General features: G+C 36.5%; 4 protein-coding genes across 7 annotated transcripts; all 4 read right to left on the bottom strand.

Moving 5' to 3' along the window:
* Positions 1-1,390: 1,390 nt before the first annotated feature.
* LOC125211979 (auxin response factor 19-like) lies at positions 1,391-7,716 on the bottom strand. 3 transcript variants are annotated; one of them, XR_007174588.1, is made up of 15 exons: positions 7,145-7,716; positions 6,873-6,985; positions 6,544-6,642; positions 6,400-6,456; positions 6,111-6,266; positions 5,941-6,025; positions 5,747-5,837; positions 5,462-5,626; positions 5,229-5,351; positions 4,964-5,039; positions 4,733-4,874; positions 2,441-4,245; positions 2,144-2,334; positions 1,873-2,059; positions 1,391-1,741 (listed from the first exon to the last, which is right to left on the bottom strand). XR_007174588.1 is itself a non-coding variant. In XM_048111957.1 (14 exons), the coding sequence occupies exons 1-14, from the start codon at positions 7,200-7,202 to the stop codon at positions 1,924-1,926; spliced, it is 3,297 nt and encodes a 1,098-aa protein (XP_047967914.1). In that variant the 5' UTR covers positions 7,203-7,715; the 3' UTR covers positions 1,391-1,923. The 3 variants fall into 3 exon arrangements, 2 of the variants coding, with proteins under 2 accessions (XP_047967914.1, XP_047967915.1); XM_048111957.1 differs by having other exon boundaries at positions 1,391-2,059; positions 7,145-7,715; XM_048111958.1 differs by lacking the exons at positions 6,544-6,642; positions 6,873-6,985; positions 7,145-7,716 and having other exon boundaries at positions 1,391-2,059; positions 5,747-5,832.
* Positions 7,717-11,478: 3,762 nt separating this feature from the next.
* LOC125208957 (arginine decarboxylase-like) lies at positions 11,479-14,154 on the bottom strand. Of its 2 annotated transcripts, XM_048108503.1 has the most exons (4): positions 14,013-14,154; positions 12,695-13,252; positions 12,171-12,616; positions 11,479-12,026 (listed from the first exon to the last, which is right to left on the bottom strand). In XM_048108503.1, exons 1-4 carry the CDS (start codon positions 14,088-14,090, stop codon positions 11,588-11,590), a joined length of 1,521 nt encoding a protein of 506 aa, XP_047964460.1. In that variant the 5' UTR covers positions 14,091-14,154; the 3' UTR covers positions 11,479-11,587. The 2 variants fall into 2 exon arrangements, with proteins under 2 accessions (XP_047964460.1, XP_047964458.1); XM_048108501.1 differs by having other exon boundaries at positions 11,479-12,616.
* A 1,506-nt stretch (positions 14,155-15,660) lies between these two features.
* On the bottom strand, positions 15,661-17,883 carry LOC125210753 (glucan endo-1,3-beta-glucosidase 8-like). Its single transcript, XM_048110335.1, has 3 exons — positions 17,509-17,883; positions 16,764-17,243; positions 15,661-16,692 (listed from the first exon to the last, which is right to left on the bottom strand). The coding sequence occupies exons 1-3, from the start codon at positions 17,808-17,810 to the stop codon at positions 16,038-16,040; spliced, it is 1,437 nt and encodes a 478-aa protein (XP_047966292.1). The 5' UTR covers positions 17,811-17,883; the 3' UTR covers positions 15,661-16,037.
* A 3,137-nt stretch (positions 17,884-21,020) lies between these two features.
* Positions 21,021-24,920, bottom strand: LOC125215561 (methyl-CpG-binding domain-containing protein 2-like). Its single transcript, XM_048117011.1, has 5 exons — positions 24,735-24,920; positions 22,913-23,569; positions 22,273-22,326; positions 22,005-22,168; positions 21,021-21,460 (listed from the first exon to the last, which is right to left on the bottom strand). Exons 2-5 carry the CDS (start codon positions 23,539-23,541, stop codon positions 21,261-21,263), a joined length of 1,047 nt encoding a protein of 348 aa, XP_047972968.1. The 5' UTR covers positions 23,542-23,569; positions 24,735-24,920; the 3' UTR covers positions 21,021-21,260.
* Positions 24,921-25,533: the final 613 nt, after the last annotated feature.

The raw sequence follows: 25,533 nt of genomic DNA, 5'->3' as shown, positions 1-25,533 counted from the left end.
CGAAGCTTAGAAGAATGAATAATGTATAATGATGAACTGAGAATGTCCAAATTCAACAATGACACTAACGTGATTAACAGTTGGTTAAAATGGTGGAGCTAAAGACTAAGTTTTCCTATTTATCATTTCGGTTTCCATTTTCTCTCTCTTTTCCGTTTGTATCGTTGAGGAGTGGTTATAACTGTCATTGTCAGTTATATTTCCCGATCCTATTATCTTTAGTTAGTTAACCTAACTAAAGCGTGATTTTCTCTTTTACGTTTCTTACATCTTATTCTTTGTGTTTGTTTATCTTCATTTTTCTCATCGGTGACGATGACTCTGATAAAACTTCAACGTTTTCTATTACTCCAATATTGATGAGAATGTCTGATTATGTATATCAATCATGACTTGTAAATGCCAATGGTGCAGGGTCCACCAGAATTACCCCAAGGTGGCTAGGGTGAGTGACATTCAGGGGATGGTTGAGGCGATGGTGGTACGGTTAGAGCGCTAGCAGTTTGAAATTAATTAAAAGGCTTTTGAAACTTAATCTAAGTCTAGAAAATTCTACATTGATCCAACTCGTATTAACTTAATCTAAGACTAACAACGACGCTTGGTCGGATGGGTTGTCTCGTTCCGTCCGGATGAGCCGCCATCGGTATGTCGTTGCAAGCGTCTCGCTGCAGCGACCACGTCTCTGCTTGACGAGGCGATGCGTCCGACACACGTGGCGCGATATGGAGTATGCATTGACGTCCACTTGACCCAGCGAGTGGTCATCGTTTTGGTCGTTGGAATTTGATTTTTAAAAAATGGGAAAAATTCAAATAGGAAAAATATTAAAAAAAAAATCGCAGTTCCTCGAATATTACCTTATTTTCGATTTTTATTTTAATAACCCTCAATTCATCTAGTATTTTATCGCTTTCAATGATTTATAATTTTAGTATTTCAATTATGTCATTTTATTTATAACTTTAATATAATAATTTTTTTATATAAATGTCCTTTTTATATTGGTTGGGAAAATATAAAATAAAGAAAGATATGAAATAGTGAGACCCATTAATAGTTAAAGGGATGTGATGCATTGTGGATGTGTTATATCTTAATTAAGAGATGAAATTAAAAATACTCGTATAGGACCTAGTTAAGGGATGAGATAATTTAAGAGCAATCGTTGTGGATGCTCTAACTAAGGTCACCCACGCCCTAGATTTTTACCAAATCGTGATGATGCACCTCGCGCTCCAAACAACACTGAATGATCCTTACCGAAGTCCGAAAGTTACATTATACCCAAATTATTAGGGACTGTTACAATTGAATACCCAAGTTATTAAAATATTCACATATGCATTCAGAAATTCACATCAAAACTCACAAGGAAACAACCACTAAATACATAAAACATAAAATGGGAACATTCATATAAATTGTCACGGTTTATATCAGCTTCACTGAGGCTGATGTGGCATCTGAGTTTTATTTACAGTTGTAAACTATACATATATGGAAAAGCATTAGTATAGGCAGCAACTATAGATACCCCAACACTCTCATTTCCTAAATACAAACTATGTAGGAGTCAATCTTTACAAGTGAAATAAACAAAGGAAACCAAAGGAAAAAACCATTCTTACAACTCACAATAGATATCCCCAGCAGCTAGATCTGTTTATGGCTTGATAAAATGTCCTACAACTGCAAGTCACATTGCCTCTTTTCGTAAAAGTCTAGACTCTAGACCCACCTGCGTACTTTCCACGGGAAACCTTAGTCGTTATCGGGTCAAGGATATCTCTCAGCCAATGAATCAGATAAAGTGTCTACTATGATGGGAGCTTTTAAAAGTGCATAATGTATATGGAAATGAAGTCATACTTATGGAACTAGCAACCTCAGCATCGAACGTAGAGAAAAACCTTAGTCCAGCTAGTTCACAGCATTGTCGGAGCTGCTGCAAACTTGATTTGGAAGAACATTGTCACCAAAATCACCATCCAAACTCATTTGTTGGACCTCCTGAGGAGAAAGAATCTTGATGCAACGTACACAACTCACGAATTCCCTAAAGGCAGCAATTAAAACATGTAAATGTATGATGAAGGAGGATGTTGATAATGCTGGAAAATTAAACTATCTAGCAACTTACTCCCAAGGATCATCACCAACTAGCAAGACATCATTCTCATGATCTACATAGACTAGTTTCCATCCAATTCTCTGCCGGTCTTCCAGTTGTCCCTCTATGCCAAACCTACGAGCCAGGTCTTGCTTGAGCTCATCATAGCCTGAGTAATGCGAAATATCAATAGACCGGCCCACAGCCCCTCGCTTGTATACCTTCAAAAAAAAAGATATCAGGTCAGTGTAAGGGTTACTAGATCGTGATTGGACCAGCAATAATTGCATCAATGATTCAACATCAATTTACTCATAAAGAACCAACCTTTGTATATGTCCGCATTCTAGGAATATGTGGTGTGGCCCAAGAACCTCTATTCACAAAGCCACCATCATTTACATTGGAATCAATGGAATTGAACGCCACATCCGGCACCCCAAACGGCTGAGATACCATTGATGAAGAGGGTACAGGTTGAGCATCTTTGGGGTTCTCATAGGTGGAAAGCACGCCTTCTCCGGAAGAGAGATTGTTTGTAAAGTCCTTGCCTGATCCTACCATGTCTTTTGTGACCAACGGATTAAGTATCAAGGGCATATCTAACTGATTGTCAATATCAGTCCCAAATGGTACATTGCTCCTTGGATCACCGATGACTTCTCCATCTTGGCTAGCATCTCTAAAAAACAATGACTGAGAATTGAAAGTCATAGAGTTGTTTTGCGGTATCTGACCTTCATTCTGAGGAAAAACTGAGGTTACTGAAGAAGAACTATCCAAATAATCTATCTGAGTTCCAGCACCATCATGGAATGTCTGTGATCCAATAAATCCATGGTTCTGATTTTTAAAAACATTCATTGAGGGCTTAGCATCAGACTTCTGATGTAGATCTTTTACTATGTGACCGTTAGAAGACATCTGCTCTAGACCACTTGGATTTAAAAGAGAGGCAGAAGACTGAGCAATCTCATCCCCTAATGTTGTGGATTGGTGGTTTCTGCCATTAATTACAGTCTGAACTGCATTACGACAGTTGTTTGTGGACAGTGAAGTTGAACAAGATGAAACATCATCAGTAACTGCAGCCTGGAACCCACCTGTAGCTGCAGTCAATAGACCATTGCTTCTAGCAGAAAGCTGATTGGTTATTGGTTTTAAGGCACCTCCGACATGTCCAGAAAAATCTGATAGCATTCCAGATTGCTGCTGTTGTTGCTGGAGTTTAGGTTGCTGGGGTAGCTGAGAGCACCGCAGTAGATTAAATTGGCTATTACTTCTTACCATCTGCTGACATGTACCATGTGACTGAGAATGCATACCGGAAGCTTGAGAGGAATCCGACATTTGGTTTGTTTTCATAGTCCTCGACAAGTTTGGTGGGGTTTCAAGAAGCTGCTTCTGCTGGTCTTGGAGTTGTGTCAAATGGGAAGAATGTTGAAGTCCAGACTGTTGTGCTAAGAGTGACTGCTGTTGCTGATGGAGCTTTTGTAGAAGTTGAAGCTTCACTTGGTTATCTGACATGTGCTGCTGCTGCTGTTGGCTTGTATGATCGAGATTTTGCTGTTGAGAATGAGCCATAATCTGCTGCTGCTGCGGCTGCGGATTTTGAGGGAGATTTCTCTGAAGCTGATGACTGAGAAGTGATTGTTGATGTTGCAAAACATTCTGAGATTCAATGGGATTCTGGGACTGGACTTGGCTTGTTGGTATAGTTTGACCACCCAAACTTTGTCTAGGTGAATGAGTAACGTCAGTCAACTGCTGTTGTGGCTGTATAGTCGAGCGTATATTGTTTAAAGTGGATGTTTTGAGCTGGTCTTGTTGCTGCACTGACTCAGTCGGCCTCTGTGCACTGTGCTGTAGGTTGTGCTGATGGGGAACTTGAGTCATGGGCAGACCTAGTTGACGTGAAATATCTGAGCCACCAAAATTTTGCAGAACAGAACCAGGTAAATGATTAATGTAGTTTGACTGTGTTGGGTTAGTCATTGAGGAATTTTGCTGCATGTTCATCCACTGGACTAAGCTCAAACCAGGCAGTGCTTGCGAATCTTTTAAGCCAAACTCATCACCTGGCCATGGCATTGACCTCCTAAATAGACTGTCAAAATCAGACGAGTCATTATCTGCAGAGAGAAAAGGCAACAGATATTTCAGAGGAGTTCAATTCTTGAAATCACTATGACCAGAATGTGTTTAGTTAGTCTTCTATGTGCATTAGTCATGAAAGACATAAAAAGAGGATGCCACATCCAAGGGCAAAACAGACATAGCTCCTTTCCTGTAGGCCAAAAGCGAACTAAGCAGGGGCATCTCGACCCATCAAGCGTGTTCTGACATAATATTCCAGGACCATTTTTTTTTCTTTTTGATTCTTTTCTCTAAATGAATAAAATTTGATCAACTCTACTAGGAATATTGCTCAATCGCATTAAGTATTTTTCATTGCCCACTTCTGTGAATAGAATATTAGTCAACTAATATGATTAGACACCATAAAGAGATGCCACTGAAAATGCAAAAACTCAGGGGCATTCCACTAAAGACACAGGAGGCACAAACAGCAAAGTTTGGATGTAACATTGCAGAATCATTTCTAGGCGCTCCTTTTACCTGGCATTCCTGGCTGCCTAGGAAACTTTGTGCGAAGGAAAGGAGGCGTAGGACAGATGAAAAATGGAGCTGTAATAGGTTCAATTTCCCATATGGAGACTCGACTACGTCTTTCACCAGCAGTGGATTCATCCCAACCAACCTGCTCATAAAATGCCAAGTGAGCATCCAAAAATCTCCTTATAGTGCAGGTCCATTTTAGACAAAACTGAGAGTATTTTCACTGATTACCTGTAAGTTGCGCCACTGTGAGTTCTTCCATCTCACCGGATCCAAGTCACTGATTCCTGTTATCGTTCCCATATATCTGCATCATGCATTTCATACAAGTTTACTAAATGGTAGGGATCTCATAATTAGTTCATATGTTGGGATGTAGGCTCTCTAGTTTTTTGTTCAGTGACTTACTATGATCGTTATAAATATTGCTTTTGGTTTATGAGATATTCACAACAATAATGGGGTAGGATATGAATTCATAAAGTATCACCAATACCTTCTTGTCCCTGATTCGTCTGTTTCAAACATCATCCGGAAGCGCATGCCAAGGGATATCTGGCTACTGCAGGCGGCTCTGTAGTACTTAGCTAGAGGGATGACAAACTCTGATGGACTAGACCTGCTCTCAAAGTAAAATAAAGAATAAGAAATCATGCAAATAAGCCAAGGTATCTAAGGATGGGATGCATCATATGTAAGCAAACTACAACAGTCAAGAATAAATATAACCTTGGATTGTAGAACACAGTGAAAGGGCTACTGTTTGCAGCAGCATGGGCAGCTGCAGCTAGAACTCCAATGTGCATGCTATCACTCGACAACACTGATGATGACAAGTTAGCAGGTTGCCTATTAGCCCGTCTTATTCCCAAGAGAAGCTGCTGTTTTTCATCCCTGATTGCATATAGGTAACATGTTGGTGTCCTTTCAAGAGAAATCCATTTGAAAGAGAAGAGTTCATACTATTCAGATTTTTTAAATCCAAAGAAGCATTTCAGTATCCTGCATCATTACCTGATAAACAAGACCGAGTCACCGGCAACCAACCTCTTTGCATTAACAAAAAGGCTCCATCCACTAGTAAGCAAGTGACGCTTTGGCTGTCCTAAATTTGACAATTTGTAACAAATTTTTAAATGCTCGGGACTACCTTGGCAACAGTGAGTTCAGTGGCGTCCAAAGAAACGAAGATAACTGTATCAGCTTACCCCGGAAAATATGACGAAATGTCCACACAGTTTCATGAAGATCCCTGGCAACAATCTCTTGCGCAGGTGGTTGCATTGAAAAGTCCTACAATTGCATGAGCATTTCAAGCATCACATACTTTGAAGGAATTCACAAACAGACAGTAGATTACAACTCTCGAGAGACTAACCAGAGTAGGAAAAATCTTTTCTGCAGCACGTCGAGGCACAGAAAAACCACCATGTGTGCTAGTATCACTTGCAGTCAAGGTTTTACAGAAGAATTCCGTCTGTGGCTTATTCACTTTCATCGATAGATCTGATCTCAACAGTGCATCCTGGTCAAACTGCAATCAAACAAACATAACAGTTCCTCAAATTGTTACTTAAAATGCCTTCATATCTTCAAATTGTTCCATAAAGTAGTAGTAATAAGCACAAAATTTTCAGAAACATTCATCAACAAGAGAAAGAACCTACCGAAGGCACTGGCTGCAGCGTCATCTGCGCATATACCTCATCCGTTTCTGGATCAGCCTAGACGCCAGAAACAATTTAGTCTTTAAATCCATTCAAAGGAGTTGATAAGAATAGCAGCACTACTAAAAACCAAACCAACCATACATGCAATGTGACGTTGTGAAGAAGGCATATGAGTTTCGAGGGAAGATTTGGATAGCTTGGTATTTGTGCATTGGCATCCTTTCTCATGGAAGCAGCAACCTGGAAATCCAAATTTACAGTACAAACCAAAATTAAACGATTACAGAAAGAATCAAACTAGTTTTTTAAGTCAATTATTTCCCCAAATTATGATGGTTATGGAAAATTGAAAACCAAACGCAGCTTCTACTCAATAAAAGGACAATCTAGCTCCATCTCTCCATACAAAAATTATAGATTCTTCTAAAAAAGGGCAAAGAAAAACTGAACAAGAAGAAAGTAGAATCCACCTGTTCGCTGTGGCCTTGAGGAAAGTAGACGACGTGAGTCCCAGCCGCCGGCAGGTTTGCCAGTGGTCCGGCGCAGGCCTGCCATAGATCACCGTTGATGCTCTTCTTCTCACCTGCAATTTGCCACGTGTCGAAAACTTCAATCCTCTTTCAACAAACGACAATTTACTCGTATGGAAACACAAATAAATGAAGATTGATTCATCGATTCAAATGTGGACTACGTATTTAATATTCGCAATTAACTATTAACATTTGAGAGAATAACTGACCTTCAGCTGCGGAGGCGTTCGGCGGCGGAGCTCCGCTGCCGGTATTTACTGCCTTCATTTGCCCTCTCAATTCAAATCCAGCTCAAATAAACGGCTATGATTTCTCACCAGCTCTCATCGCCTTTCCCCTCCTCTCTCTTCTCAGATTAGGTATTCTCGATTCGGATTGTTTTCCGGCGGTAGAGAGAGAGGGGATGAAAGGAGGGAGACAAGAGGAGGTTAGGGAGAATAGGAATAGAAGAAGATGCTGAGGATTGAAGAGACCAAATGCTGCAGTTTTGCTGTCGTTTGCCCCCTTCTACACACTACACAGCCCAGACACGCGCGCACTCTCTCTCTCTCTCTCTAGGTTTTGCAGTTATTGATTTCTCATTGCCTTTTTGCAGGCACCTGATTTCGATTTCACTCTCATTATTGTTTATCTCTCTCAATTTTAATTTCCTGTTATTTTAATCTGGAAATATAAACTGAGATTTGATGATCGGATAATGCATGTGCTGTCGCTCTCTTCTGCACTGTTTCGCTTCTCTCTCTACACGACTGTGTGTATGTGTTTCTGTGTGTAGATGGAGTCTGTTCCATTCTCTCTCTAGATGAGATGAACACTGTGGCTCTTTCTCTCTCCTAAGCGTGGGAAAGTTGACCAGTGAGATTCATAGGGTGTATAATTACCGAGGTGGATTAATGGAATATCATAATTAGTAGGTTGCGCGTGTTAATTACTTCTCAGATTTTAAATGGTGATGATTATACTCATGATAATGACTTTGGATAAATGTAGAGATATAAAGATTTTAGATATTTTTTTTAGTTAGATATAATTTGGTGTTTTAGTTGCTTTTGTTTATTATCTATATTTTATCTTGGTTCAATAATAACGTCTATTTCAATTCTCTATTTTAGATATTTGTTTAGTTAGATATGACTTGGTGTTTTAGTTGGATTTAGTTGTTTAGCTATGATAAACTTTTCGTTTTTGTATTATCTATCTTCGACCTTGATTCTATAATAACGTCTATTTCAACTCTCTTTCGGTTTTATAATAGTGTTGGTTGTATTGGTATGCGGTTTTCAAAAAATTTCTCCTTACGTGTCTTTGATTTTGTTCGAAGACTGACTTTGGATATGAGATTTTGTTTATGTTTGATTTGGTAGTGAGTTTTATGTTTTTTTTTTCGATTGGTTATCAATCGTGAATTTGGTTGTGTGTTTCTTATGTTTATCATATTTAAGGATATGACGATGTGATTACCAAATTTGAGTTTTCTTTTCTCTTGCCATTTTTGTTTCTTGTTTTTGTTTGATTGATCGCATGTTTCTTATTTTGGCCGTGGATTGGGAGACGGTGGCGAATTGAGCGTAGATTTGGCGTTTTTTTATTTTCTAACTAATATTTGTTTTATTAATTAATCGTTCAACTAATTGCAAACTAGTTAATAGTATCTGATTCATAATTAATTGATATTTACATTTTTCATAAAAAACCGGATAAATATATTGTCAAAATGTAAATGTCATTTCTAATTTAATTCATCAAATACTATGTATAAAGGGAAAATATTATGGATAGCGTAACATTTCTTCAATTGGAGCAAAGTCGTACATATTAATACTTGTTCGGAACAGTGGCGGATCCAATTAACAACTAGGGGGACACTTGCATCCACATAATTGGAAGTAGCCTAGTCGTAAAATGTTCACCTATCAAAGCGTTAGTCCCAAGTTCGAATCCTTCAGGTCTATTTTTGGCTCTTTGCATATATTTTGGCTATTCTACTTATATTTTGCTTATATTTTGGCTATTCTAATTATGTTTCTAACCAATATATAGTATTAACTATAACATTTTATTATTTGTCATTTCATTAAATGGGAGTGGATATAATCTTTATTATTTATGATTTTTAATTATACTTATATTTGATTATTTATAGAAAATATCATCATTTTGTTTCATTTAAAAATTTAAAAAACGATATCTTAAATATTAAAATTTCAAGTAACAATAATCTCTATTTTAAAAATAGTGAAAAAATTTCAAGTAACAAGTTACAAAAAATTTATCAATTTTTTTTATACATAATCATTTGGCTCACTCAAATATTAAATATATAATTGAGATAATAGGAAAAATAATTAATTAAATATTAAATATCTAATTAGTGTAATTATTTATCGCAACCCAATCTAAAGTTTCTAGATCCACCATTGCTTCGGAACGTCGGTTTAGTTAATCATCTCTACTATCAATGACATAATTTTCGTGAATATAGTTAGATTAACACTAATTTACCCATCACATTGAAAATAGTTAATAACTTATTCTAAAGTTAACTATTGTAAACTAACGTTAATATAATATTAGTCATAAATAAATTTAATCACAAATCTTGCCTAAATGAACCGTCGCAATTGTTTTAAAATTTTATTATACATAAATTAATACTAAAAAAATCACAATTTCATCATTACCCGTCCACTTTAAAATCTAATCACAGTTAATAACCTTAATTGAAGTTAACTTACTGTTTAAATTATACGAATTGCAAACTTTTGCCATTGACTTTTGACTCTCTTAAAAAACATAGTAGTACTATTAATAAAAAATAAATACAGACATTAAATTATGTCTTGATTAATAATCTTGTTATGAAACACAAGCACATGCATGTTTAGGATCTTTCCACATGACATGACAAGTATGCTTCAATCAATTAAAGGGCTTCGCAATTTTAATGTAACAAATCGACAAACAATAATTCACTTGAGATTCTCGAATTTACATTAGTTTTTCATAATTTTATTTTTGTGACCACCTATGTAATTTGACGACAAACTAACCATATGAGATATTCAAAGGTAAATATATGGACTATTCATAATAAAATTCACATTTTTTTTGTAACAACATAGGAACTGAGGAACATTATATTCAACCATATACGTACAATCATTGTGATCGCAGTTTTTTTTTTTAGATTTTGATTCATTTCCAAGTTTAATAGTAATATAGTTCACGGTTCACTTTTAGTATAAATATTTATTTAGTTAGCTTGATTTTTTTCCAAGCGTGTTGTTTCAATTTTTCAACAAAATTCTATCCACGTTGAAAAGTATTTGTGTATGAAATAAAGTGTAAAACAGGTCTCGAAATTAAAATTTTGAAAAATGAATATAGAATATTAAATGAGAAACAAAATAGACAATTGTATGGTCTATATTTGTCGAATTCTCTTGACTGACAAAGAAAGCTGAACCATATCATCCAATACTATTTCACTATATTCAGAAAAAGATTTGAAAATTCATGTTTTTGAAACATTGAAAATGTTTGAAGAACTTAAAGAATTTGAGTTGAAAAAATTTGAAGACATAATAATTGCAATAAATTAACAATACACATAATAAATTGGTAATAGTAAAGCCATAAAATAGAAGTTGTGGGTTCGGATATAGTGAAGAAAGTTGATATTAATTAAAGATTAAACTATATTTTATACTTAGAAAAATGCATCTAGGAGTACTATTGGAGTTGAATTTTGCACTATGTCAGATATGATAAAATAAAGACAAGTCAACCGACAATTTCCAAATCCATTGATAGCAATTCACCAGCAAAGTTTTCCATGCTGGGACCCTAAAAACCTCTATAATTTAATAAAACAAACTTTTATCAAATGTATTTAACGAAATTTCCAATGATAAAAAAACATATATGAGAAAGAATTAATGGATGTTGGCCCAATTGTACAGTATATTTTGATATGACATATTGTAGTTATAGAAACTGAAGAAATACATATTGTAGTTATAGAAAGTGAAGAAATCATCATCTGAAAGATTGTGTAACAAAATATATATCGAGTTCGGATTAAAAACGAGAGAAAATAAAAATACGAATAAAATATTTTATTTTAATAGCATAAGATAACACTCCATCCGTCTCGTAAAAATAGATCTAATGAAATGCGACGTGTATTTTTATATAGTGGTTGGTGGGTTGAGAAAGGAAACAATAATAACAAAAAACAAAAGTGAATAAATTATTATATTATATTAAAATTAATATGTTCTTGTATTTATAAATGGATATAGACTATTTTAATTTAATTGATAATAAATAAACAATACCTCATAAACGGAAAATGTATTGGGCCGGTTTGGTCGATTAGCCCAGTGGTCCGCTGCATTTTTAAACTGGGCCGGCTCGACTTTGTTTTACCTCAGACCAATTTTGACACATCTAATTCAAATTATTTCCAACTGATAATTTCAGAAGCAGCTTTGCAATTGATTTGATTTTTTCTATCTAATCAAATACTAGTAGTTTCAACTTGGAAAAAAATTCAACTTGAATCTAATATTGGTTTTAATTTTATAGTATCATTGAATCTATCAGGAAGAGTATTCATCAAAATATGAAGCTATGAAAGCTGTGATACATCATACATCACATACAATGAGGGAGGAGAGGAGACGGTCTGCAGCCCCGCTGATCGTGGCGCCCTTGCTTTTAACGTGCATCAAGTACTTCAGTGCTGTCTCCGTGACAACCTCACCCGGGATTACCACCGGGATCCCGGGTGGATAAGGGCATATCAGCTCTCCACATATTTTACCTAGACTATCCTCAAAGCTTACTTTTCGTTTACGAGCAAAAAAGGCGTCTCTTGGATTCAACACCACGTTGAAGTCATCGAAGGGCGCTAGAGCGGTGGCATTGGCTTCTGTCTCCGCGGATAATCTGTTGGCGTGAGAGAGAGTTTCTGATAGATACTTCAATCCGGACAAAAGTCTCGAAGCATGCTCCCGTTTGGTTCCGAGGTTGAATGCTAACGCAATAGACTGCGTTCCTACGAGTTCAGAAATCACCCCAAAGTCCCTGCATAAGATGTCGTCAGCTTCAAAACCCGAAAGGCCAAGCTCCCAAGTGCCAACAGTGATTCGTAAAGGATCAATAGCGGGAGAGCTAGGGAAGTTCGCGGTATCAAAGAGTGAGATTCCATGGATTTGTTTGATCACACGCCTCGTTTCAAGAGCTAGCTCCATAGCTTCGTTGAAAATGGTTCCCTTTCTATCACTTAGTTGAGCCGTGGCAGCATCTAACGACGCTAGCAACAGATAACTCGGGCTGCTGCTTTGGAGCATTTGAAGGCACCTGCAAATCCTCTCCCTGTCGATAAGGTTACTCGAAAGATGCAGCATTGACGACTGTGTGAGAGAACACAGTACTTTGTGAGTCGACTGCACGACAATATCAGCCGCTTGAGCAAGAGCCGAGGCTGGCAGGTGGTCGTGGAACCCAAAGTGAGCCCCGTGAGCCTCATCAACGATCACAGGGATGTCGTTCCTGTGGCAGAGCTCGGAAATTGCGCCAATGTCGCTGCATACACCGTGATAACTAGGTGAGACGACAAAAACGGCAGCTGGTTTTAGTCCTTCCGTCTCTAGTTCCTTGATGGCTTTCTCTACCTGGCATAATACTAAACCAGAATTAACGAAAACGAAAACGAAAACTTTTCCTATTAATAGATGCTGTGTTGCTCTTGCCTGCGAAGGAGTAATGCCACCGGCTATGTCCCATTCAGGGTCATACTCGGGGACAATGTACTTAGGTACCACGCCAGATAACACCATGGCGGATATTGCTGAGATGTGAGAGTTTCGCGGAAGAATGAGAACGTCTCTGGGAGAACAAGTTGCCATTATCGCTGCCTGAACCCCACATGTACTGCCACCAACAAGAAACCATGTCTCTGATGCTCCGAAAAGCTCAGCTGCCTGTTTTTGCGCTTCCAAAATAGGTCCCTCGGGAGCAAAAAGATTGTCGAGCTCTGGAAGCTCTGGCAAGTCATGCAGAAACGGCCTTGCACCAATTAGTCGGGCCAGCGATGAAGGAGCTGCTTGTCCTCTGTTATGTCCAGGAAAGTGAAAACTAGCAGCGTTTTCCTCTGCTGAAGCTTTTAATGCACTAACCAGAGGAGGCAATCTGCTTTCGTTGAGCTTTCGAGAATTACTATCGACCAAGCCATCCGTTGGGTCAAGTTCTAAACTCCCACCATGTTCCTTGTGTTCTTTCTTGTTCCCGAATGCTACACAGAAAGTTTGCTGAAAATGCATACAGGTTAATCGAGACTAACATTACCGTAGCTTCTATGCCCCACTTGTTACATAAGACACACAGTTTAAACACAATTAACAGATCATCCGATGAATTCTTCGGCTTATTCAGTTTAAACGAAAAATTATCATGTCAAACATTATTCAGTTAGTCCACAAAAAACATCATTGTTGTTGTGCGCAGTTTGATAGCAAACCAACATCTTCAACTAAAATGAGGACATATCACATTCGTTAAACCAAGCCCACGACAGTAACACGACCAGTAACTTCAAGATCATAGCTGATTGGCTTGTTCTCATTAAGTTTTGAGACAACAGAATTGAAATTATATGACTCAAAAACAAACTGTGAACATGTAAGGTGAATTTATTACTCCATTACTAGGGCCCCTCCTTTCACCTGATAAAACCCCCCTCTTTGAACATTTCAGCTAAACCTATAAAATTCACTCTTCAAATTTCAAATTCATTCTTGTCGAAACAAGTCATCTTATCTACTAATATCATACAAACGCAGAGATACATAAGCAAATACATCTATTTTATGAAGTAAACTTAAAATCAGGGAAATCAATTTGCAAATCTATGAACTAAAATAAGTATTCAAAAATCAATTTGCAATAGCTACAGACTCGTAAGGGCTGAATTTGTTGACAGAATATGCAATGTAAAGGAGAATTCCTAAAATAAGTATTCCAAAATTAATTATCATACTAGAAAGGAAAGCATTCAAGCTCGGAATTTACCTGCGAAATACAGCCTCTTGGTGTTGTGGTGAGTCTGAAACTCCAGTTAGCGCCATTACTCACGCTCAAGCTCTGCATATGAGAGATATCAAGGGAATTATCCCATAGCGTGTTTGTGTGAGAAAGAGATAAATATAAATTTGTGCGTTTGTTTTGGTTTTTAATCACTGGAAAAGTAATTAGAACTTCGGGGAAAAAAAATTAGTAATGCAAACTTTTCAAAATTTTGAATCTTAATTCTATTTTTTTTTTAATTTTAGGATTCTTACGTGTTTAATGCAATATATGAATATTATTATTATTATTATTATTATTATTGTTATTATTATTATTTATCCATATAAAATAAAGTTTTGGTTTATTAATATTTTAATAAAGTTGGTAATGAAAAATGTTTATTTTTATAACAAAAGAGAGAAAGGGAAGTGAAAAGGTTTTAAAATATAATCGAATATCCACTTCACATATTTATTGAGGGAATTGAAAAGTTTTTAAAAGAGGAGAAGTAAATGACAAATTCATAGTAGTATTTTTAATGATCGAGGGAATTGAAATTTATTTTTCAATGGTAATGCGGGTTGCCGTGTACGTGTACTAGTTGAAAACGTAGATTATGTAAAGTAAAAATTGCTCTGCTGATATTTAATAAGAGGTTATTACAAAATTTTTTGTCAGACAAGTAAACATTGAATTACAAGATATATAAAATATTGAAAATGGTAAAGAAATAATAAGAGACGAGAGGTAAATCTCAATTCCCTAATAAAAAAATGCAACTTAGAGAATTACCAATAAGATAGATGGTGTTGCCTGTTTATGGGAAGGAAATTCCGCGACTGATTTATTGCGACATCGTGTTTATTGTATTGCTCCAGGTGCGTCTCAATATAGTTTAGTCGTATTTTCACTTTTTATTTTTTATTTTTTTATTATAGTTGGCTCATTTTCTTTTATTAATAAAAAATAGTAACACATTTAATCTCTACTATATTGTTCTCTTTTCTACTTTACCTTCTCTTCAATTAACATTTATTCCTTCCGTCCCATAATAGGAGTCACTCTTATTGTGGGTACGAGTTTTAAGAAATGTAAAAAATAGTTGGTTGAAAAAGTTAGTGGAATATGCGATCCATTTTTTTATATTGATTTTATAATAAAATGTGAGTAAAGTGAGTTAGTGAAATGTGAGGCTCACTTACCATTTATGGTAAAAATAAAGTGTGACACTTATTGTAGGACAGACCAAAATAGAAAAGTATGACTCTTATTATAAGACAAAGAGAGTATTTAATTATCTTTTTACTTCATTCTCTTTTTATTTATCTAACTCTATTCTTTTGGCATTCGGTTGCCATGACTAATAATCATGAGACTATCCATCTAGGATTAAGTTGTGGGATTATTTTAGTTGGAAGGGGGAGGCTATGACTAATTATCATGAGACTATCCATCTAGAATTAAGTTGACGGGGTCAATCTTATGAACCAAACATGATACATATTTAATCATGAGATTTAGTCTTACTAACCGAACGCCTAGTATACTTTATTTTCACCCCACCTGACTAACTAAAAACTCTTTTTTGAATTAAAAAAAACGTCTCAACTACGTACCGTGGGAACAAGGGAGTAATAAATGATTTCTTTTATTTTATTATAGCTGCAGCCTGACTATGTTTACAAAATAAAAGAGCAAACAGTATGATCTAATTACATATTCCCTCCGTTCCGGTTAAGATGACATATTTTTTAGCCAGCACGAGATTTTAGGAGTTATTGGTTAAAATGTTTAACTGGAGAAAGAAAATATGAGTATAAGTATTAAAATAGAGAGAGAAAGAAAGATGAATATTTTAATAGGAGTGAAAAAAAGTGGCTGGGTGTATTAATCGAAAAGAGAAAGTTTACAAAAATGGAAATGTGTGATCTTAGTTAGGACATGCTAAAAAGGAAAACGTGTCATCTTAAGCGGGATGGAGGGAGCAGTTTATATTATACAAAAATGTCCAAAGTAGTTAAATCAAAATCATAGAGTTTGATAGGAAAAAAGAAAGAGGAGGATTGAAAGGCAGAAGAAGGGAGTGGAAGGGCGGAAGGCGTGTCTAGCGTTGTTGGACAAAAAGTTGACCTGCTGGCCTTTGATGACCTCGACGGGGAAGACGCAGACGTCTGTTGAGGGATCGTTGACGACGACGTGGCCCAAGCCCTCGAAATCGCAGGACTTCTCGTCCTGGAATTGGAACTGGAAATACATGTTGAAAGCATAGGTAATGTTTTGTTCTAATGTTAGGGAGCTGCACGAGGCACCTTCGAAGGTGCTGGTGCAGTCGCTCTTTGTGCAGGCCCAGTCGAGCTGGGCCTTGACCTTATCCATGTCACTGCGGTCCCCATTGAAGGCGCACCAGCGGCTGGGCATGCGCATAATCCCTCGGACAGTGGTGGGGTAGATGTCCCGCCCCTGTCCCGAGAGATCGATTTTATACTTGGGCTGGCCGTTGGAGCGGTAGATGCCAAAGTGGCGCATGAAAGGTGAGGACAGAATTTTGTGCTCGTCGGCGAGGCTGTGCACATTAACGTTGATGGCGTGGCCGGGCTTCTTTGGGGTGCCCCTGTTGCTAGCCGCCCAAGTCATGGCGTGCTTGTAAAAGTACTCTGCATTTGAGGCGTTGGCACCAGAGAACCTGTTGGCAATTGAAATTAAAGTATATAAACAATAGTAGTAGTAAAGACTAAATTCACTATCATTATTTACCCGTCGGTGGGCCAGCCTAGCACGCTGATGTCTATGGGGACGTCGGAGAAGTTGAGCTTTTCAAGGGCCCACATGAAGGAGTCGTAGCGCCACTCGATGGCGTTGGTGTAGACAGCGCCGTTGACATCGTGGATGACCAGGGAGGAAGCGTTGTCCGGGAAGGCGAAGCTGGGGTCGAAGTTATTGTTAAAGACGTCGATCATTGGGATGATATCGAGAGGAAATGGAGCATTGTTTTCCCTGAGGAATTGCAAATGCTGGATCATGTATGGCTTGATGACGTCGTGAAACTCGAATTCAGAGGGCTTTATGACGTTGGGTGACACTTCAGCTTCGAGGTGTTGGATAATGACCTTCACGTGCCCGAACCCACGCTCGATCAGAACGTCTTGCAGCAAACGTTGTGTGTTCAATGCCTCGGTCAATGGCGCCAAAGTCGCCATCCCGGTCAAAAATGGAAACCCACCAAGGTAGACGAACCTACATTATCCAAATAAAATCATCATCCAAATACATATAAGTAAGAGAGACGGGGCTAGGCCCAATACAAAATTAAGGCCTAGACAGAAACATGTCCCCGTTCGGCTAGCGGCAAACCATGGGATACTAACAAGAATAAAGTAAAAGGGAGAATTATTTTTTGACAAAAATAGAAATGACTCAATTAACTTGGAACTTCCCAAAATAGAAAAATGACTCTATAAACATGGAACGGAGGGAGTTCTAACCAACCAACTAATTTTACCTTACGTTGCAACGACTGAAATGGAATTCATTTTTCTGGACCCACCCCGCTGCCAATTCCTTGGTTTTTACACTAGAAATCCTGTTTATGGTTACGGTCAAATTAATGCCACTTCCTTCGAATGCAGCCACAATATCTCTTTGAGAGGAAAAGAGTCTTGCTCGTCCAATTCCATTTTGCAACAACAAATCCACAACTTGTGATGGGACCAATCTTTGGGCACTCTCCCTTCCCCAGTTGATGCCTATCGATGCTTCTGCACCACACAAGAACATCGCCATCACCAATGCAATCTTCATCATCTTTGTTGGCCCCAATCAAGCACCTGGATTTGTTTCTTGTTGGGATGGGAATTGGACGAGCATGTTAGGCTTGATTGCGTTTCCCCTCAAAACTCTAGGGCATGCAATCTCAACTATTAAGTAGTATTCACAAATTCAATTCATTGTGTGGTGCAAAAACATACCACTATAATAGGAACAACACTCACAATCACATACATGATACATGTTCATTGTGTGGTTCAAACATACCACTATAATAGGAATGACACTCACAATCACATACATGATACATTCGTCTATGATTATTTATACTACTCCTACTATTTATTATGATCACTATAATAATTTACTTCAAACTTATTTTAACCTATTCAAATTCCAAGACAATTTCTTTATGGGAAGACTATATTTTCATTTTCTCCATATGTTCTACGGAAAAAACCCTCTAAGCATGAAAGGTAGAAAATTCTGTGAAATAATAATATTAGCGCTTCTTGCCTCTTGATATATTAGTCACTGCTAGTCTGCTACTAAAGGTGTTAGGATTATTATGTTATGAAAATCATGCACTTATTTGACTAATATTATATAAATTATATAATACTAAATGTAGTGAAAATTTTAAATTATAAAATGTATTTAACTATGATAATAATATCAGTAAATATATAATAATAATAATAATATTATTATTATTATTATTTTTTATATAATAATTTATGATTATAATACTCCATGTAACTATAATTACAATTATATTATTATAAATTATGATGGATAATCTATACTTAAATTATCCATCATAATAATAAATATAATAATATAATTATTACCATTTGTAGTTAATAATTTATTTAAATTTTTATATTATTGTTCTTTTTATATATAAAAATAATAAGTATACTTTTAGTTTGGTGTTTAAATTAAAAATAAATTAAAATCTTGATATTTTCTGAACACAGGAAAGTAAAGTTATTAGGAATCATATTCTCGAGAATCCTTTTCCTTGCTAACTTTACTTTCCCGTCAACCAAACATGGATAGTGACAGACAAATTGGAAATGGGAATTTATAATTAATTCTGAAAAATAATTATCAATGTTAGTTAGTTACTCCCTCCGTCCCGGATAATTCGTCTCAGTTTTTCATTTCGGTCCGTCCCATACAATTTGTTCCACTAATTCATTCCTACTCACATTTTATTATAAAACTAATATATAAAGGTAGGACCCACATTCCACTAACTTTTTCAACCCACTTTTCATTACAATTCTTAAAACTCGTGCCCGGTCAAAGTGACCCGAATTATCCGGGACGGAGGGAGTATAAGCTAAAAATCGTATTATTTGAGTAATTATAAATATATTGAAGTTTATTGTTTTAATTTTTAACTTTATTTAAAAATAATACTCTCTCTGTTCTATAATAGTAAAGTCATTTTGCCATTTTGGTACATTCCATAGTAGTGGAGTCATTTCCTTTTTAAATAAAAGTCAACACATTTCTTCTCACTTACTTTACTCTCTCTTACTTTATTCTCTCTTCATCTCTCCACCTTTTCATATCCTACTTTATTCTTCCTTTACTTAACACAATTTTTCTTAATCTCCGTAACGAAAGAAATGTCTCCACTACTATATGGAACGAAGGGAGTATATTCATTTGGATTTTATTGGACAATCAACAATGGTAGCCAAAATTCCATTTTGAATATACTAGTATTAAAGATACATTGGATTTATTTTATTATGAGTATATTGAAAAGAGCCCGAAGAAGTGTAGTGTGTTTTGTAAATAATACTCCCTCCGTCCCACTTAAGATGACACGTTTTCCTTTTTAGTTTGTCCCAACTAAGATGACGCATTTCTTTTTTTGGAAACTTTCTCTCTCCAATTAATACACTCAACTACCTTTTTCCATCCCTATTAAAATATTCATCTTTCTTTCTCTCTCTATTTTAATACTTCCACCCACCTTTTTCTCTCTCTAATTAAACACATTAACCAATAACTCCTAAAACCCCGTGCCGCTAAGGAATGTGTCATCTTAGCCGGGACGGAGGGAGTATCAGACATCTCAGATCCAGAGAATCCACTAGATCACAAGGTCTAGGACATCAGAAGATCGTTGAAACCTTCGGTCGTTGGGGCACACAACATTTTTCTGCTTTTCAAAACCCTCAACCCACTGTACTAAAAGGATTAGTATAAGGAAGTAGAGATCGAATCCCACAGAGATGGAGGCGTAAGTAAACATGCAATAGGACCTGGACACTGTTTTTAGCTGCTATCTGGCATTTTCTCTACACACCTGACTTACAAAACCTTATTAGACCCGAGAAATTACAGAATTTAACCCCATAACCAATACATGAAATTAGCCTTATCATGTCCTTTTTTTTTTTTTTAGTTAATTGTATATACTAATGTTATTCTTTTCTTGAACTACTATCAATCTATCATAGTCTATTGGTAATCTTTCATGGCGGAGAAGATATCATAATTAAGATATGCCTTGTCATCAAACTCTATGAAAAACAACTTATTATTAGACTACAATTTCTTCAAAGTCCATGTTGAGCTATGATTTCTAGTTAAGAAGATATGGTTCTTGTACATTAGAAAATATGAGAATGGATTTTCGTTATCTAGTGGTAGTCAAGAATTAAACCAAAAAATATCTTCTATTTGTAAAAGGGATTGGTTCTTTAATAACCAGTGTATTAAGATTCGGCTGTATAACAATTACGAGGTTTGTCTGATCCAGACAAAACTAGAATAATAGTAGTACCATTTTGCAATAATAATACTCCTACAATTTTAATATTCTTAATCAAACCTTAGCCAAATCCTATTATACTCATAGTACTTGATTTGTTACCATGATTTGTCTTGTTTAGCAAACAGGCTTCACTAAAAGAGCACAAACGACAGAACGAAAACTTATCGAGTTAACATCCGAGTAGCACACGAATAGCTCGATTAATTTACAACCGTGCGGAAATTATTCCCGCGCAAGAGAAAGAAAACCGAACATGGCATGAATCAGATGCGAAAATGATTCCCGCGCAAGAGAAAGAAAACTCAAGTGCATACATAATATGCTAAAAATACTTCTTCAAAGATGGAAGCAAGAATTACGAGCCATATATGCATATAGCTCAAGTCTTATCCTTTTTTTTTTCTAAACCAACAAATGAATAAAGTTTATAATAAGAAAAACGGAACTACCACAAATTAGCAAAAGTTCAATAAAGAAGCCCCCATGGGCTAACATTCTATCATCTCTACCCTCACAATGATACAACATTTTTATGAAAATATTACCTTTCTTTGTTGATACAACCTACATCCGACCAGCGATGTACAAAATTGCGAAGGGTTCGGAAATATTCTGTAAACCAGACATCTCTTCCCAGAAACCACTAGAACTTGCATACCTTAGCACTTCATCACGAGTGAGTCTGTTCAAAGCTGTTTGGGCTCTTCCAGATTGAAATATGTCGGGCTACGAAATAAATCACCATTCACACTCTTTTTGGACACCGTTTTTTGCTTCTTTGCTGTTTGAGTTTCCGACTTCAGATCAGGTGACTCTGTATAGTCAGTCGATGGGCCGGGTCTAGTGAGCTGGAAGTCTGTGTCTGCATACCATGGCATGGGCAGATCTGCAGCATAAACAGAATGGTATCAGTTTATAGACATTGTCACAACCAAAGGGATGATGGTTTCTTAATCAAGTTGTAGTCAAGTGCGCTTGAAGAACAATGATGAATACTGAATAGGATCTTGGTCCAAAACCATACCTTTGTGAGTAAAAATATTCGCACGGTTCTCAGACTGTTCGAAGCAAATAAATTTAATTCACAGTCGCTTGCCGTGCACAAGTGTCCTCAGCACTTGAACAGAAGTGCCATAAAGTTATGCAAGTTCAAGATTGTCGAACTACAAGAAACTATAGACTTATTTGTTCAAGTGACACTTGTTATTACTAAATTCATTATAATAAAACCTCCAAAATATAAGTATACTTTTAGGCCAAAGACGGCTATCAGAATACGAGATTGATTCAGAATTGACAAAGATTGTCTAAGATAACCCCAAAATCTTCACCCCAAACAGAGAAAAAATGAGATAACTAAAGGATCCTGATTCCTTGATGGATTCAATGCAAATGTTCTGAACTATGAGTACGTATAAGTTTAAAGTTACCTTCTGAAGGATAAGGAAATCTTGACATCCCAAGATCTCCAGCATCACTTGTAGGTTTAGAACGCTTCCGAAGATAGTTTTCATGCAAAGGTCTAGGTATCTGAAAGGAAAATTGTGACAAGCTAACACCTTGCTCTTTGTACACCGGATTCTCTTCAAGGTACCTTGACATTCAACACATCATAAAAGCAGAAAATGAAATGTGAGGAAAATGCCAATGACTCCAGTGATGCACAACAAAGCCATTGATACCTCAGAAATACCATACCTCTGAATTTCCACCATTGAACGAAATCTCTTGCCTGATGGTGAAACATAATACCTGCAAAGATTCATAGAGGTAAAACCAGATAGGTATCAATTGTTTACTACTATAATCATGAACACCACATCAACTACTATTGATCAAAACAAATTATGCAGCAAGCATATGTAAATCAAGCTTCACTTTGTTCAAGAATCATTATGACTTCTCCTTATGTCCTCTTTCAAAATTCTAGGCAAATTAAAATACTGTAAGGGCATGTTTTATACAACCTTTAACAGCAAAGAGATTAGATTCTATGACATAAAAGAATCACTAGGAGTCCCGAATTGTTCTTGTGAGGATCATTAACACTAGAACCACGTAATGATTTTCCACTCAGGGCAATTTCAATTATGTTTAAGCAATAAGCACAGAATAGTTGGCATCTGGTTCAGCTAAAAAACAAAAAACTTTCAGTTTTAAGATGGTATTTTAATTAAAGGAAGGCAAGTGCCTTTTCACTTCTTTCAAAAGCATCCAACTCTTTGACCACTTGCACGTATATTTTACTTTCAAGAGCTCCAAAGAACTTAAATCAAGCTGATAAGCGTAGGCACACAAACAAATTAAAAATGAATAGACTGTGAACTAGAATACATACACATCTGCAAACTTGCTGCTTCCTTCACCTCTGAATCTGAGAAGCCGGTCCCAACCATAAGGGGTTCGAGCAATACTAGGTTTATCAATTGCCCAAAGCCTACTCTTATCCTGCACTAGATCAGGTGGATCTTCACATGATATGTCAGGTCGCCATTCCCTAGCTACTTCACAGACGAAAGGAAGTTTCATAATATGCTCTCGTATTTCTTCATACTTCTCCTTTGTCGGAATGAACCTCCATTGGAAGCAGTTGGCACATTGAACAGTGAAAGCTCCCACAGATAGAGTTCTCTGATGTTGTCTATGAGAGGATATAGGTCGAGCATTAATCGGACCTGCGACCTCAGCTTCACCGGATCCATTAGTACTAGGGTTATAAAGCACCAATTGGTACTGAGAAATATCAGATGGGTTTTCTTCATCTTTCCTGGTTTGATTTTCTAACCCTCCCGCAGAACCAAAATCAACTGGATCTTGAGAATTGGCAGCCAGACTGCCTGGATGACAACTATTTAGGGCTCTGGACTTCTCACCCACATCACTCAGGTGATCATCAGTTGCCAAAGAGTTGTTCAAAGGTTTATCACTTTTCAACTTGATTGTAACTTTTAACGAATGTGGCTCCATCACTCTTCTCCTTGAGCTTCTCTCTTCACTGCATGATCACCAACAATACAATCATTAAATGATGTTGATATCACACATATGTAGAGATAGGTTTATAAGAGCATTCAAAAATCCCGATCATTTAATCTACCAGAAGTTGAATACATGGAATCTTTTTTCGCAGAACCATCTCCACAAACTACTGGTTCAGAAAGAACACATTTCACAGAACCATTCACCTAATTTCTCGACAACACCAAAGTTTGTTAAAAATATGCACCATAGCATGTCATAAATCATCAACTTTGTTTATTCCAAACTCTTGTAAGGATAAATTTTTTGATAGCATCGAATACAAAGCATCAAAATGAAGAACAAAAAGAACCCATAAGCCAAGGAGATGGCGAATCCATTTTCTCACAAAAAAAAGATATTGAAGAAAATTATGCAACTCAGACATGAAAAAAGCGAATAAGAAAAAGGAGTTTTTCATCAAATGGATACTCAGATACACAAACAAATATTTTTTATTTTATATTTCAACATCAGAGACGACAACCTTTTTTGCATTTGGGAAAATCAATATGCAAGCATACATCTTTCAACCAGCAAGACCTTGTTCTTTAATAAGCATAAGCTTATCATAATACAGCAAGGTCAAAACAGCATAAACACAAAATGACAAGATAAAATGCAAATTGAAATGAGGACTCACTAGGATTCCAGAATTCAACAACACAGAAAAATGCAAATCGAAATCTGTGGAACATATATCATTTTCCTCAAAACTCACTAGAAATTACGGAACACTAAATAAAAAGCTAAATAAAATAAGAATTTAATGTGAAATAATTTTTTCTTCCATCAGACAACAACAAAGAAAGAATTTTGGAGTACAAATCACATATTCTCCAAACATATCCATCTCCACACGCCGTCACAACTCACAAGCTAAATAAAAGAACAATTACATGCTAAATAATTTTTCTTTCTATCTAAGAATTAAAAACAATTCAGAAAAACAAGATCCGCGATCAATCAATTTACATGTAAACACAACATCTTCAGCTGAGTTCCCAAAAATCCAGACATTAAGCAAAACAGAGAAGCACGAGTTAGGGCGATAAATCGTTAGAATTCCGCACATCTAGCCAATTACAAAAGCAATTACACAGATAAACAAACCGAAAGTGAAATAAAGGTGTATGAATTACACTGAGGGGAATTGGCGAGATCTGAACCGATTATGTGCAGAAAAGCGACGATTACTCCATGATTCCAATGCAATTCGCTGCGGGAGTGAAGCTTCTGCAGAGGTTTTCTCCTCCTCGAGAGGTGAGTGTGAGAGAGGAGAAAATGGGGAAGAGAGAGAAAGACAGAGATAGAGAGAGAAAGCTCAATACGTTTTATAACAGATTTGTATTTCGAGGCAAAAATATTCCCTTTTAATTTTACAAAACCAACAAAACTATATGAAATTACTAAATTATAAATGGAGAGGCCAAAGGGGTAAAGAATATCATCCTAATAATATGACTAAATCTCTTTTGATGGTAAAATCAAACTATGAATTATGTTATTGATATCCAAAATCTTAGTAAACTATGGAAAGACTTAATCAAAATTGTTGTAGTATCTTCTGAATACCATTAGAGCAACATGAGCAATGTGGTTTGAATTACGAGAGTCGCCGGAATTTCGTTAGGGCTGTCGGGATTGAGAACGACGATCGAGATTATCTAACCACGAACGAGAATAGATAGAATGAACAGCAAAGTGGAAGTTTATTCAAAATTTAAGATGTGTGTATTCGAGATATATAGTTAGGTTCGTTAATTTGTGCCACGTCACTCGCCTAACGAACTTCTAACAACTTATGCTCAACGACTAACGGACATTTAAAATCTCCCGCGTCAACAGCCTTGTGCTCCGTACAGTTGGCTTCTCGATTTTCATGCATGCATGCCCATGCACCATAATTACGGGTCCATGTGGGGTCCGCAGGGGTCTACC

Source organism: Salvia hispanica, chromosome 3 (assembly GCF_023119035.1).
Source record: "Salvia hispanica cultivar TCC Black 2014 chromosome 3, UniMelb_Shisp_WGS_1.0, whole genome shotgun sequence".
Classification (NCBI taxonomy): Eukaryota; Viridiplantae; Streptophyta; class Magnoliopsida; order Lamiales; family Lamiaceae; genus Salvia; species Salvia hispanica.
The sequence above is the reverse complement of the archived record's forward strand: the minus strand, read 5'-3'. Positions and strand labels throughout refer to the sequence as shown.

Excerpts from the sequence above, each read along its gene's own strand:
- LOC125211979 (XM_048111957.1), bottom strand. The coding sequence starts at position 7,202 with ATGAAGGCAGTAAATACCGGCAGCGGAGCTCCGCCGCCGAACGCCTCC. Across the intron at positions 6,267-6,399 it reads CGCTGCAGCCAGTGCCTTCG|TTTGACCAGGATGCACTGTT; the intron begins GTAGGTTCTTTC and ends GTTTGATTGCAG. Across the intron at positions 5,838-5,940 it reads ATTTCGTCATATTTTCCGGG|GACAGCCAAAGCGTCACTTG; the intron begins GTAAGCTGATAC and ends TGTCAAATTTAG.
- LOC125208957 (XM_048108501.1), bottom strand. The coding sequence starts at position 14,090 with ATGCAGAGCTTGAGCGTGAGTAATGGCGCTAACTGGAGTTTCAGACTC. Across the intron at positions 13,253-14,012 it reads CAAGAGGCTGTATTTCGCAG|CAAACTTTCTGTGTAGCATT; the intron begins GTAAATTCCGAG and ends ATGCATTTTCAG. Across the intron at positions 12,617-12,694 it reads GTGGCATTACTCCTTCGCAG|GTAGAGAAAGCCATCAAGGA; the intron begins GCAAGAGCAACA and ends GTATTATGCCAG.
- LOC125210753 (XM_048110335.1), bottom strand. The coding sequence starts at position 17,810 with ATGATGAAGATTGCATTGGTGATGGCGATGTTCTTGTGTGGTGCAGAA. Across the intron at positions 17,244-17,508 it reads TTCAGTCGTTGCAACGTAAG|GTTCGTCTACCTTGGTGGGT; the intron begins GTAAAATTAGTT and ends TGGATAATGTAG. Across the intron at positions 16,693-16,763 it reads CTAGGCTGGCCCACCGACGG|GTTCTCTGGTGCCAACGCCT; the intron begins GTAAATAATGAT and ends AATTGCCAACAG.
- LOC125215561 (XM_048117011.1), bottom strand. The coding sequence starts at position 23,541 with ATGGAGCCACATTCGTTAAAAGTTACAATCAAGTTGAAAAGTGATAAA. Across the intron at positions 22,169-22,272 it reads TCAATGGTGGAAATTCAGAG|GTACCTTGAAGAGAATCCGG; the intron begins GTATGGTATTTC and ends TTGAATGTCAAG. Across the intron at positions 21,461-22,004 it reads ATTTCCTTATCCTTCAGAAG|ATCTGCCCATGCCATGGTAT; the intron begins GTAACTTTAAAC and ends TTTATGCTGCAG.